Raw genomic sequence first — 14,891 nt, 5'->3', positions numbered from 1 at the left:
AACATACTGTATCTACTATGTAACATACTGTATTGTAACATACTGTATCTACCATGTAACATACTGTATCTACCATGTAACATACTGTATTGTAACATACTGTATTGTAACATACTGTATCTACCATGTAACATACTGTATTGTAACATACTGTATTGTAACATACTGTATTGTAACATACTGTATCTACTATGTAACATACTGTATTGTAACATACTGTATTGTAACATACTGTATCTACCATGTAACATATCTGCTCCTTTCATCATATTTTTGCTCGGTGCCCTCGGCATGACGCCTGGATGTGACAAAGACCTTGTATGACAAACGGCCAGTACAATGGGATTTAGAGACGGTGCTTGGTGACGACAGGAAGTAGGTCTTCCTGTCTCAGTTTCTTGTGAAAAGTGCTGAGGGGAGAGCTTTGGCATGGGGGAGGGGTCTGTGCTCCGTCCGAGAGGATACAGGCCAGGACACGGTGTGATTTGTTGGCTGGCCCCCTGTCTGCCACTGGGGACGTGCCCCTAGGTTAGAAGCCCCTTCTTCCCCCAGGGGAATCAGTTGAGCGGGTCCCCGATACGGTAGCAACGAAGAACCGCGTCCCCCACCGTCCACCTCTGTTACTAGAGCCAGACTGTTGGTTACACATCCTGATGGGAGTTTTGTGCTATAGAAAACATTGGTGCCAGCGAGTTGTCCTCTCTTTGCCCCGAAGGGAGACGACCAAGGATAATCCTAGTTAGCAGTTCAGAGAGACGACCAAGGAGAATCCTAGTTAGCAGTACAGAGAGACGACCAAGGAGAATCATATTTAGCAGTTCAGAGAGACGACCAAGGAGAATCATATTTAGCAGTACAGAGAGACGACCAAGGAGAATCCTAGTTAGCAGTACAGAGAGACGACCAAGGAGAATCCTAGTTAGCAGTTCAGAGAGACGACCAAGGAGAATCCTAGTTAGCAGTACAGAGAGACAACCAAGGAGAATCTCAGTTAGCAGTTCAGAGAGACGACCAAGGAGAATCTTATTTAGCAGTTCAGAGAGACGACCAAGGAGAATCCTAGTTAGCAGTACAGAGAGACTACCAAGGAGAATCTTATTTAGCATTACAGAGAGACTACCAAGGAGAATCTTATTTAGCAGTTCAGAGAGACAATTTAGCATAATCCAATTTACCAGTTCAGACAGAGAACCCAGAATAATCCTATTTCTCACAGATCCATCTGTATTTATAGGAACAGTCATAGTCCCACCATTCTCCTGTGTCTGATGACCAGGAGTAGAAATACACACAGTTCTCTGCTCCACCACCATTAGGCTCTTTACTGTTCCAATACCTGTAGAAGAAACAACACAGAATCAGACTGTCCACTGTTCCAATACCTGTAGAAGAAACAACACAGAATCAGACTGTCCACTGTTCCAATACCTGTAGAAGAAACAACACAGAATCAGACTGTCCACTGTTCCAATACCTGTAGATGAAACAACACAGAATCAGGCTGTCCACTGTTCCAATACCTGTAGAAGAAACAACACAGAATCAGGCTGTCCACTGTTCCAATACCTGTAGAAGAAACAACACAGAATCAGGCTGTCCACTGTTCCAATACCTGTAGGAGAAACAACACAGAATCAGGCTGTCCATTCTGAACCTACTTCTCCAGACAGTGATGTCATAGTGACACAGAATTCATTAATGTCTTACTTTGTGGTCAGTGGTGTGTCGTCCACCCATTTCCAGGTCCCCTCAGAAACAGAATCAGTCAGACCAATCCAGACGTAGTTCTTTACCCCGCATAACCAATTGACAAATGTCTGTAGTTGTGGGAGAGAGACAACATTGTTAAAACATAGCCATTACTGCTCGTTATCTCTCTCTCTTTTTTTTTCTCTCTACCTCACACACACACACCTGATCGTCTTCGCTCTTGATGACCACCAGGTCTGCTCCTCTATTTCTGCAGTCCTGTCTGCTCTCCTCCCAGGATTTGTACTCAGTAGAGACGTAATAACAACTGCTACCAAGCTTCTTCCATCCGTCCAGACACACTATAAGTTGAACATTTCTTGTTTTAGTCACGTTAATACAACAATGAATTAAGTATCAATCAGACAGTCAAGACAGTCAAGGAAGACACTAAACTAATGGACGGTATGGAAGTCCGCTTTTTCTCACATATTTCCTTTAATGTAAGTTGAATTGCCTGTTTGTAAGTGTCATGTGAACTGATAACAACAGTCATTAGCCAATTTCACTCACCTTTCTGAACTAAAGATTGTTTCAGACATTCTGTCTCTTTTTGTAGCTGGTCTCTTTCTTCAGTCAGGGTGTTGTTACTGGTCTGCAGCTGGTCTCTCTCTTTGGTCAGGCTGTTGTTGTTAGTCTGTATCTGGTCTCTTTCTGCAGTCAGGGTGTTGCAGCTGGTCTCTAGCTGGTCTCTCTGTTCGGTCAGGGTGTTATAATCGGTCTGCAGCTGGTCTCTTTCTGCAGTAAGGGTGTTGTTACTGGTCTGGAGCTGGTCTCTCTCTTTGCTCAGGGTGTTGTAGCTGGTCTGTAATTGGTCTCTCTCTTTGGTCAGGGAGTTGTAGCTGGTCTGTAGCTGGTCTCTCTGTTTGGTCAGGGTGTTGTAGCTGGTCTGCAGCTGGTCTCTTTCTGCAGTAAGGGTGTTGTTACTGGTCTGTAGCTGGTCTCTCTCTTTGGTCAGGGTGTTGTAGTTGGTCTGTAGCTGGTCTCTCTCTTTGGTCAGGGTGTTGTAGCTGGTCTGTATCTGGTCTTTCTCTTTGGTCAGGGTGTTGGAACTGGTCTGTAGCTGGTCTCTCTCTTTGGTCAGGGTGTTGGAACTGGTCTGTAGCTGGTCTCTCTCTTTGGTCAGGTTGTTGGAACTGGTCTGTAGCTGGTCTCTCTCTTTGGTCAGGGTGTTGGAACTGGTCTGTAGCTGGTCTCTCTCTTTGGTCAGGGTGTTGGAACTGGTCTGTAGCTGGTCTCTCTCTTTGGTCAGGGTGTTGGAACTGGTCTGTAGCTGGTCTTTGGTCAGGGTGTTGGAACTGGTCTGTATGTTGGTCAGGGTGCTGGTCTGTAGTGGTCTGGTCAGCATGTTGTCTGGTCTGTAGCTGGTCTTTGGTCAGGGTGTTGTAGCTGGTCTGTAGCTGGTCTCTCACTTTGGTCGGGGTGTTGTAGCTGGTCTGTAGCTGGTCTCTCACTTTGGTCGGGGTGTTGAAACTGGTCTGTATCTGGTCTCTCTCTTTGGTCAGGTTGTTGAAACTGGTCTGTAGCTGGTCTCTCTCTTTGGTCAGGGTGTTGTAACTGGTCTGTAGCTGGTCTCTCTCTTTAGTCAGGGTGTCGGAACTGGTCAATTGGTTTCTCTCTGTGAAATAATACAATCAACAACCAAGATAAAAGTGGAAAAGTTAATGAGACATGACCCAGACTGATGTCAATTTCAATTCCAGTCAATTCAGGAAGTACACTGGAATAATTTTCAATTAGAAACGTGTGGAATTGGAATTTGGTGTGTTTTCTGAATTAAATTGAATGGTATTGAAATGTAATTGAACCCTGGTCATTACACCACTGATGATGAAGAATGTTTGAATGAGAACAGATCAAACTCACGGTAGAGTAACAGGCCTATGATCCAAGCCAGTAGGAGAACACACAGCAGCCCCAGACACACTGCAGCAGTTGGGAAATGTCTCTTCCACCTCCAAAGATACACTGAAGTACATATCATTATCATTAGAACTTGATCAATGCATATACATATGTTTTTCTTTCCAGTTGCTCTTTGAATCACTGAGGGAAATACACAAGGAACATGGAACAGAACACCAGAACTGAGTTCCAGAACCTCACATGTTCTACTGCATGACTTCCAGAACCTCTAACAGAATTATTTGCTTAAACATGCATGAGTTCAGGCACCCAAAACGACTGCCGGAAGCAGTTTTAATCACAATCAAATTCCATTTGTTAATTACTTCATAAAACAACAGGTGTATGCTAATAGTGAAACGCTGACCTATGGGTCATTTTCCAACAATGCAGAGAGAGATAAATAGAAATACAGACAAGGATTAAATAACGAATAGCATTAACAAGTAAAAAATAACATGGGCTATATACACTGTCGATGTGCAGGGGTACAAGGTAACCCGAAAATGAATTTTTCACATTTTGTGTTAGTCTGAATGAAATAAAAAATCATTGTCACTCTCCTGGAAATATGTTTTTAGAAATGTTTACAAATTAATAAAAAATGAAAAGCTGGAGTATTGTGAGTCAATCATTTTTCAACCTCTTATTGGCAAGTCTAAATACGTTCAGGAGTTTGTAAACATTTGTTTAACAAGTCACATAATAAGTTGCATGGACTCACTCTGTGTACAATAATAGTGTTTAACATGATTTGTTTTAATGACTACCTCATCTCTGTACCCCTAACGTATACAATTATCTGTAAGGTCCCTCGGTCAAACAGTGGATTTCAAACACAGATTCAACCACAAAGACCAGGGTGGTTTTCCAATGCAAAGAAGGCCTATCGCAACATAACTGCAATTGAACGTAATAAAAAAGACCCCTAAAAATTGTAATTTCAAGGAAAAGGGGAAAAAGTCATTGGTAAAAAGGTTAAATTTATTGCCATGAGTACAGTTTTGAGCCAATATGTTTTTATAAGTTAGATATGTACACCTTCATCCAAGGCTCACTGCATAGCTCTTTTAGAAACAAACCTATTTACATTATAAAAAATGCACACATATTGATAAGTTTGAAGAAAATGCAGACGTCGAATATCCCTTTGCACTTTGAATGGTGTATCAATACACCCAGTCACTACAAATATACAGGTGTCCTTCTTAACTCAGTTGCCGGAGAGGAAGGAAACCCGCTCAGGGATTTCACCATACGGCCAATGGTGACTTTAAAACAGTTATGGAGTTTAATGGTTGTGATAGGAGAAAACTGAGGATGGATCAACATTGTAGTTACTTCTCAACACTACTTGACAATGTGGAAATAAGGAAGCTGTCCAACATAGAAAATACTGGCAAAAAATGTGGCAAAACAATTAAAATGTTGTCCTGAATACAAAGTGTTGTATTGGATTTTCCCAAAACATAACACATTTGAGTCTCCATAGTTTCAGGATAAAGAAAAGAAACAGACTGGAATTAACCAGGCAAAATCCTAGAGGAAAACCTGGTTGTTTACTTGCCACACCGACACCAGACACTGGGAGAAAATTTCACCTTTCAGTTGGACAATAACCTAAAACACAAGGCCAAATTTACACTTGTAGGGACCCGATGCCGGAGATGAGAAGCAAGTACGGGGAGTCAAAATTGAATAAGGAACAGACATGAAATAAGACAGGCACAGAGTCAGCACACGGGCAGAACAACGACATTCGACAGTCACTGCAGCAGCGGGGGAATACGCGGTACGGGGAAAGGCAGGAGTGCGTAAAGCACCAGGGTGAGAAGGGAGCAGGCGTGACAATTTTTTTTTTTTTTACCTTAATTAAACTAGGCAAGTCAGTTACTACAATAGATGGCGAGTGCGCTCCACAGTAAATGTTCATATTGCAAATGCACATCAAGTGAAGACCCAAGAGTCATATTTTGAAAATGTGAAAAAAAATTAAATAACATCACCCCCTTAAAACCTTTCACAACTAGGGGGCGATATTTACATTTTTTGGATACAACAAGATATTTTGTCACGAAAAGATGCTCGACTATGCATATAATTGACAGCTTTGGATAGAAAACCCAGATAAAAATCCAATTAGGAAGTGCCACATTTTTTGAAACTGCCTCATGCCAATGACTCCTTATATGGCTGTGAATGAGCTACGAATGAGCTTACATTTTCTACGTATTCCCCAAGGTGTCTACAGCATTGTGACGTCTTTTTACGCATTTCTGTTGAAGAATAGCCGTAAGGGACCACATTTAGCAAGGGGTCACATGATGTCTCCCGCAGAAAATCTTGCGTAAAATACTGAGGTAGCCATTTTTCCAATCGCTTCTTATGAGAAACCAATTGCCTCAACGGATATATTATCGAATATATATGTTAAAAACTCCTTGAGGATTGATTCTAAACAACGTTTGCCATGTTTCTGTCGATATTATGTAGCTAATTTTGAAAAAAGTTTGGCGTTATAGTTGAAGTATTTTTCGGTCGATTTCTCAGCCAAAACTGATGACCAAACGGGAGCCATTTCGCCTACAAAAATAATATTTTTGGAAAAAAGGAACATTTGCTATCTAACTGGGAGTCTCCTGAGTGAAAGCATCTGAAGTTCTTCAAAGGTAAATTATTTAATTTGGTTGCTTTTCTTATTTTCGTGAAAATGTTGCCTGCTGCCAGCAGAGCCAAGCATAGCATTATGCCATGCTAAACTTACACAAATGCTTGTCTAGCGTTGGCTCTAATGCATATTTTGAAAATCTGAGATGACAGTGTTGTTAACAAAAGGCTAAGCTTGTGTTTCAATATATTTATTTCATTTCATTTGCGATTTTCATGAATAGGAAACGTTGCGTTATGGTAATGAGCTTGAGGCTATGATTACGCTCCCGGATACGGGTTTGCTAGTCGCAAGAAGTGCTTCTGGTAACCCGTTCCAATCACCAGGCGCACGGATGTCTATTTGCAATATGTTTCAATGGGCATTTACCATCACAAATTTGACATGCTCAAAAATAATGCAGAAATGCGAAATTGACTGGACCGATGAACTCGGGATGGCCTGGCAGTGATAGTGGTTCCTCTCCATAGCTAGTTGTGCTGATTTCATCATGTCCATTTGGTGATGGTCTATCACTGTTTAAACACTGTTTAAACATATTGTAAATGGACAAAAGTCAGCCAGAAAGTCACCATCCATCAAACAATTAGATATCATTCTGACATCAAACTGATACAAACTGACACCAAACCCACTTTTTCCAACTCATTTAGAAGCCAACTATCACACATTTCAGAGCAGGCCCACAATTCACAGCGCCTTCTGTTTAAACCATAATAAAAACATAAAACACATCATTACGTTCTAGCTGCGAGTCCAGTTTCTCACAAACAGCAGGTTGGGTATGGAAAAACACTTTTAGGGTGATTTTAACCACTTCCGGTTGCTCCAGGAAGCTTAGAATCAACACAGGTAGACCTCATAGTGGCCTGATAGATTATCATCAAAGACAGGTTCCACCGGATGGATTGTGATAGAAGACATTTTGATATGGCATTCATAACCCTAGGATTCAGGTTGAATTTAGGGAGCAGGAAATGTATTCCTACGGGAGAGATGTCATTGTAATCTGTGAGATGAAAAAACTATGTTTTCACTGTTAAGGGTTAATGCCACACGGTCAAGGTTAGGCTTGCACGGATCGGGAGGACCTCATGAACGTACCTGAAGTCGAATTGTGCTTCTCACCCTAACGGTTCTCTCACTGTCACCCAAAAGCAAATGATGTTGTGGGGCAGGCTTCATTTTGGGCCTACTATTCTAATGGTTTCTGCGCTTAGACCGAGCGATTAGGCTTGCACAGATCTGGACGACCTTAAGAACATGCTTGTGGTTGAATTGTCCTTCTAAGCCTAACGGTTCTGCCGCTGTCCCCCAAAAGCACCTGAAATTTAGGGCCAGGCTTTATTTTGGGCCTTCTTTTTTTCACGGTCAAGCGGGGCATCTCGTTGAACTTGGCACAGCCTAGAGATTATGGTAATGCCATTGCAGGCTCTGTGTGTCTTTAACCACTAGTGACACCCCATCCCGGGACCATTGTCATCATCTGACACTAATTAGCATAACGCAACGGACATAAATCTTCCTAGAAAATATTCCTATTCATAAAAATCACAAGTGAAATATATTGGTACACAGCTTAGCCTTTTGTCAATCACCCTGTCATCTCAGATTTTCAAAATATGCTTTACAACCAAAGCTAGACAAGCATTTGTGTAAGTTTATCGATAGCCTAGCATAGCATTATGTCTTGCTAGCAGCAGGCAACCTTGTCACGAAAATCAGAAAAAGTAATCAAATTAAATCGTTTACCTTTGATGAACTTCGGATGTTTTCACTCATGAGACTCCCAGGTAGATAGCCAAAGTTCATTTTTTCCCAAAATATTATTTTTGTAGGCGAAATAGCTCCGTTTGTTCTTCATGTTTGGCTGAGAAATCGACCGGGCATTGCGGTCACGACAATGCCGAAAATATTCAAAATTGGCTTCATAATATCGACAGAAACATGGCAAACGTTGTTTATAATCAATCCTCAAGGTGTTTTTCAAATATCTATTCGATAATATATATACAATTGGTTTCTCAGTAGAAGCGATTGGAATAATGGCTACCTCTGTATTTTTACGCAAGAATTTCTCTGGGAGCATCATGTGACCACTTGCGCAATGAAGCCGCCTACGGGTATTCTTCAACATAAATGCGTAGAAAGTGTAATCTGGTTGATAGGGCATTAGCTCAATAGTGATGCAGAGCTTTCAAAAGATGAGTCACTTCCGGATTGGATTTTTCTCAGGCTTTCGCCTGTAACATCAGTTCTGTTATACTCACAGACAATATTTTTACAGTTTTGGAAACTTTAGAGTGTTTTCTATCCTAAGCTGTCAATTATATATGCATATTCTAGCATCTTGTCCTGACAAAATATCCCGTTTAATATGGGAACGTTATTTCTCCAAAAATGAAAATACTGCCCCCTAGTACCAACAGGTTAAGCCCCGCACGGTGTCACTCCATCCTGCTGTGTGTGTGAGAGCTTTTCTTTGACATCTGTTGGAAGAAATTACTGATTTACATTTAATGAGGGTTAATCACACATATGAAGTTTTGAAAAGATTTTAACTATTCAAAACAGCCTCTATGACCCCATTTTAAGGCACTTCCGGTTGACACAGGAAGCTGAAAGTGAACACATATCCTCCTTGGGGTAGGCTCTTACAGAATATTGAGTTTTAAGTTTTTACGTTAAGAACTGAATTATTTACAGAGGGTTGAATGAGTGTGTGTTATTTCAGAAAATGACAGAAATCACAGAAATCACAGCGCTAAACACGACTGGATCTGTAACTTTTTTAAACATTTCTTTGACCATCACCAATTGTACAATGTACGATTTCTCGTAAATGATGATAGATAAATGGCTGGTTATTTTTTTCCTGACACCATAAGTTCATGTACTTTGACGTGAAGTGGTCATTTTAGCGCTCTATTTTCGTTTTTTTTACCTTTAATCCCAGAAAAATGGTCCTTAACTCAAAAAGCATTTCGGACCTCAATGCCATCTTGTTTCTGGGCTAACAGCCCATTAGTCCAAACCTATGCTCACCAAGTTCTGTCTTCGAAGTCTTTTCCTTTTAGGAGAAATGGCCTTGTCGTAATTGGTGATGTTTTAAACATTTGCAATAAGATTCCATTCGTCATCTGGTGGAATTTACCGGGAAAAATGACCAAAATGTGAACATTTTATGAAACGACAACCGAATGTCCGAGAGACTTCGTTCGATGACTTCCCGGAAGATCTGGCCCAGCTGCACGGCTCGCCGCCGTCGGCGAGTTTTAGAAACATTTGCGCACGTCTAGTAACGGACCGTACATTTGCAATATGGAAATTCTCATCAATCATACAGCAAATGCCAAAAAGTGCCCTTCTGTGTGTAATCTTCTGACCCACTGGAGTTGTGATACAGTGAATTGTAAGTAAAATAATTGTAAACAATGTAAATGTAAACAATTGTTGGAAGAATTACTTGTGTCATGCACGAAGTAGATATCCTAAACGACTTGCCAAAACTATAGTTTGTTCACAATAAATCTGTGAAGTGGTTGAAAAACAAGCTTTAAATGACTCCTAAGTGTATGTAAAGTTCTGACTTCAACTGTATGATGTTTCTGAAATATGAACACAGAAATACTGGACATCAACTATATATAATATTATGGTGGTGATTTGACAAAATAACAATCATGGTCTTGAATTGGATTCGCATTTTTCTGGTCTTGGTCTTGACTCGGTCCCCACAAGAGCAGCCGTGTGTGTGTGTGTGTGTGTGTGTGTGTGTGTGTGTGTGTGTGTGTGTGTGTGTGTGTGTGTGTGTGTGTGTGTGTGTGTGTGTGTGTGGGGGGTGTAAGTATGTGTCAGTGTCTAGCATTACACACGGATAAACTGTTACCTGAATGTTGATCCTTCTTGCAGGGCATGATGGGTCTTTTGTTGTTGTAAATAGGATCATCAATGTCAATGGTCTTTATTTCATTAGGTTCTTCGTCTTCAAATCCATTTGTGTATTCATAGATTCCCTTATACATCTTGATAAGCTTGTGGTCCTCAAAAAAACATCTACTCTTTTAACTTCTACTCTTGTAACTTCTACTGTTGTATCTTCTACTGTTGTAACTTCTACTGTTGTATCTTCTACTGTTGTATCTTCTACTGTTGTATCTTCTACTGTTGTATCTTCTACTGTTGTATCTTCTACTGTTGTAACTTCTGCTGTTGTATCTTCTACTGTTGTATCTTCTACTGTTGTATCTTCTACTGTTGTATCTTCTACTGTTGTATCTTCTACTGTTGGATCTTCTACTGTTGTATCGTCTACTGTTGTATCTTCTACTGTTGTATCTTCTACTGTTGTATCTTCTACTGTTGTATCTTCTACTGTTGTATCTTCTACTGTTGTATCTTCTACTGTTGTAACTTCTGCTGTTATCTCAGTTGTAGGTTCCTGTCTGTTCACTACACAGCTGGAGTCTCTGTGTGACTCAGTCTAATGTCAGAGACAGTTTTAACAGTCAACCTCATTAAAGGGGAAACTGTCTAACCAATAGTACGACACTAACCACCACCATGTGACCACAGACTTATTTTCTGAAAACCACGTTTGTTTACCACAGTGTAGATTAGTTTGTATATTTAGTTTATATTAGTTTAGTTTACCACAGTGAAGATTAGTTTGTAAACTCCACATCTATATTTAACAAGAGGGACCACATCTATATTTGACAAGATGGACCACTCCACATCTATATTTAACAAGAGAGACCACATCTACATTTAACAAGAGGGACCACATCTATATTTAACAAGAGGGACCACATCTATATTTAACAAGAGAGACCACTCCACATCTATATTTAACAAGAGAGACCACATCTATATTTAACAAGAGAGACCACATCTATATTTAACAAGAGGGACCACTCCACATCTATATTTAACAAGAGGGACTACATCTATATTTAACAGGAGAGACCACTCCACATCTATATTTAATAAGAGAGACCACATCTATATTTAACAAGAGAGACCACTCCACATCTATATTTAACGAGAGGGACCACTCCACATCTATATTTAACGAGAGGGATCACATCTATATTTAAAAAGAGGGACCACATCTATATTTAACAAGAGAGACCACATCTATATTTAACAAGAGGGACCACTCCACATCTATATTTAACAAGAGAGACCACATCTATATTTAACAAGAGGGACCACTCCACATCTATATTTAACAAGAGAGACCACATCTATATTTAACAAGAAGGACCACATCTATATTTAACAAGAGGGACCACATCTATATTTAACAAGAGGGACCACATCTATATTTAACAAGAGGGACCACATCTATATTTAACAAGAGGGACCACATCTATATTTAACAAGAGGGACCACATCTATATTTAACAAGAGGGACCACATCTATATTTAACAAGAGGGACCACATCTATATTTAACAAGAGGGACCACATCTATATTTAACAAGAGGGACCACATCTATATTTAACAAGAGGGACCACTCCACATCTATATTTAACAAGAGGGACCACATCTATATTTAACAAGAGGGACCACTCCACATCTATATTGTGGAGTATATATTTAACTTCCGGCGCCGACAGAGATGGCCGCCTCGCTTCGCGTTCCTAGGAAACTATGCAGTTTTTTGTTTTTTTACGTGTTATTTCTTACACTAGTACCCCAGGTCATCTCAGGTTTCATTACATACAGTCAAGAAGAACTACTGAATATAAGATCAGCGTCAACTCACCATCAGTACGACCAAGAATATGTTTTTCGCAACGCGGATCCTGTGTTCTGCCTTACAAACAGGACAACGGAGTGGATCCCATGAAGCGACCCAAAAAAACGACTCCGAAAAAGAGGGAAACGAGGCGGTCTTCTGGTCAGACTCCTAGCATTCTTCTTGCCAATGTCCAGTCTCTTGACAACAAGGTTGATGAAATCCGAGCAAGGGTAGCATTCCAGAGGGACATCAGAGACTGTAACGTTCTTTGCTTCATGGAAACATGGCTCACTGGAGAGACGCTATCCGAGGCAGCCAACGGGTTTCTCCACGCATCGCGCCGACAGAAACAAACATCTTTCTGGTAAGAAGAGGGGCGGGGGCGTATGCCTTATGGCTAACGAGACATGGTGTGATGAAAGAAACATACAGGAACTCAAATCCTTCTGTTCACCTGATTTAGAATTCCTCACAATCAAGTGTCGACCGCATTATCTACCAAGAGAATTCTCTTCGATTATAATCACAGCCGTATATATCCCCCCCCAAGCAGACACATCGATGGCTCTGAACGAACTTTATTTAACTCTTTGCAAACTTGAATCCATTTATCCGGAGGCTGCATTCATTGTAGCTGGGGAATTTAACAAGGCTAATCTGAAAACAAGACTCCCTAAATTTTATCAGCATATCGATTGCGCAACCAGGGGTGGAAAGACCTTGGATCATTGTTACTCTAACTTCCGCGATATATATAAGGCCCTGCCCCGCCCCCCTTTCGGAAAAGCTGACCACGACTCCATTTTGTTGATCCCTGCCTACAGACAGAAACTAAAACAAGAGGCTCCCACGCTGAGGTCTGTCCAACGCTGGTCCGACCAAGCTGACTCCACACTCCAAGACTGCTTCCATCACGTGGACTGGGATATGTGTTGTATTGCGTCAGATAACAACATTGACGAATACGCTGATTCGGTGTGCGAGTTCATTAGAACGTGAGTTGAAGATGTCGTTCCCATAGCAACGATTAAAACATTCCCTAACCAGAAACCGTGGATTGATGGCAGCATTCGCGTGAAACTGAAAGCGCGAACCACTGCTTTTAATCAGGGCAAGGTGTCTGGTAACATGACCGAATACAAACATTGCAGCTATTCCCTCCGCAAGGCTATCAAACAAGCTAAGCGTCAGTACAGAGACAAAGTAGAATCTCAATTCAACGGCTCAGACACAAGAGGCATGTGGCAGGGTCTACAGTCAATCACGGACTACAGGAAGAAATCCAGCCCAGTCACGGACCAGGATGTCTTGCTCCCAGGCAGACTAAATAACTTTTTTGCCCGCTTTGAGGACAATACAGTGCCACTGACACGGCCTGCAACGAAAACATGCGGTCTCTCCTTCACTGCAGCCGAGGTGAGTAAGACATTTAAACGTGTTATCCCTCGCAAGGCTGCAGGCCCAGACGGCATCCCCAGCCGCGCCCTCAGAGCATGCGCAGACCAGCTGGCCGGTGTGTTTACGGACATATTCAATCAATCCCTATACCAGTCTGCTGTTCCCACATGCTTCAAGAGGGCCACCATTGTTCCTGTTCCCAAGAAAGCTAAGGTAACTGAGCTAAACGACTACCGCCCCGTAGCACTCACTTCCGTCATCATGAAGTGCTTTGAGAGACTAGTCAAGGACCATATCACCTCCACCCTACCTGACACCCTAGACCCACTCCAATTTGCTTACCGCCCAAATAGGTCCACAGACGATGCAATCTCAACCACACTGCACACTGCCCTAACCCATCTGGACAAGAGGAATACCTATGTGAGAATTCTGTTCATCGACTACAGCTCGGCATTCAACACCATAGTACCCTCCAAGCTCGTCATCAAGCTCGAGACCCTGGGTCTTGACCCCGCCCTGTGCAACTGGGTACTGTACTTCCTGACGGGCCGCCCCAGGTGGTGAGGGTAGGCAACAACATCTCCTCCCCGCTGATCCTGAACACCGGGGCCCCACAAGGGTGCGTTCTGAGCCCTCTCCTGTACTCCCTGTTCACCCACGACTGCGTGGCCACGCATGCCTCCAACTCAATCATCAAGTTTGCGGACGACACAACAGTGGTAGGCTTGATTACCAACAACGACGAGACGGCCTACAGGGAGGAGGTGAGGGCCCTCGGAGTGTGGTGTCAGGAAAATAACCTCACACTCAACGTCAACAAAACTAAGGAGATGATTGTGGACTTCAGGAAACAGCAGAGGGAACACCCCCCTATCCACATCGATGGAACAGTAGTGGAGAGGGTAGCAAGTTTTAAGTTCCTCGGCATACACATCACAGACAAACTGAATTGGTCCACTCACACAGACAGCATCGTGAAGAAGGCGCAGCAGCGCCTCTTCAACCTCAGGAGGCTGAAGAAATTCGGCTTGTCACCAAAAGCACTCACAAACTTCTATAGATGCACAATCGAGAGCATCCTGGCGGGCTGTATCACCGCCTGGTACGGCAACTGCACCGCCCTGAACCGTAAGGCTCTCCAGAGGGTAGTGAGGTCTGCACAACGCATCACCGGGGGCAAACTACCTGCCCTCCAGGACACCTACACCACCCGATGTTACAGGAAGGCCATAAAGATCATCAAGGACATCAACCACCCGAGCCACTGCCTGTTCACCCCGCTGTCATCCAGAAGGTGAGGTCAGTACAGGTATATCAAAGCTGGGACCGAGAGACTGAAAAACAGCTTCTATCTCAAGGCCATCAGACTGTTAAACAGCCACCACTAACATTGAGTGGCTGCTGCCAACACACTGACAC

The 14,891-nt window shown here is 42.3% G+C and overlaps 1 protein-coding gene across 1 annotated transcript; it reads right to left on the bottom strand.

The window, feature by feature from the left end:
* Positions 1-760: 760 nt before the first annotated feature.
* LOC112238203 (C-type lectin domain family 4 member M) lies at positions 761-10,502 on the bottom strand. Its single transcript, XM_042313762.1, has 7 exons — positions 10,212-10,502; positions 3,616-3,717; positions 3,130-3,367; positions 2,263-2,777; positions 1,915-2,051; positions 1,708-1,817; positions 761-1,336 (listed from the first exon to the last, which is right to left on the bottom strand). The coding sequence occupies exons 1-7, from the start codon at positions 10,345-10,347 to the stop codon at positions 1,204-1,206; spliced, it is 1,371 nt and encodes a 456-aa protein (XP_042169696.1). The 5' UTR covers positions 10,348-10,502; the 3' UTR covers positions 761-1,203.
* Between the last annotated feature and the right edge of the window lie 4,389 nt (positions 10,503-14,891).

This window comes from Oncorhynchus tshawytscha, unplaced genomic scaffold, assembly GCF_018296145.1.
Source record: "Oncorhynchus tshawytscha isolate Ot180627B unplaced genomic scaffold, Otsh_v2.0 Un_contig_4256_pilon_pilon, whole genome shotgun sequence".
Lineage (NCBI taxonomy): Eukaryota > Metazoa > Chordata > Actinopteri > Salmoniformes > Salmonidae > Oncorhynchus > Oncorhynchus tshawytscha.
This window is presented reverse-complemented; position numbering and strand designations above follow the sequence as displayed.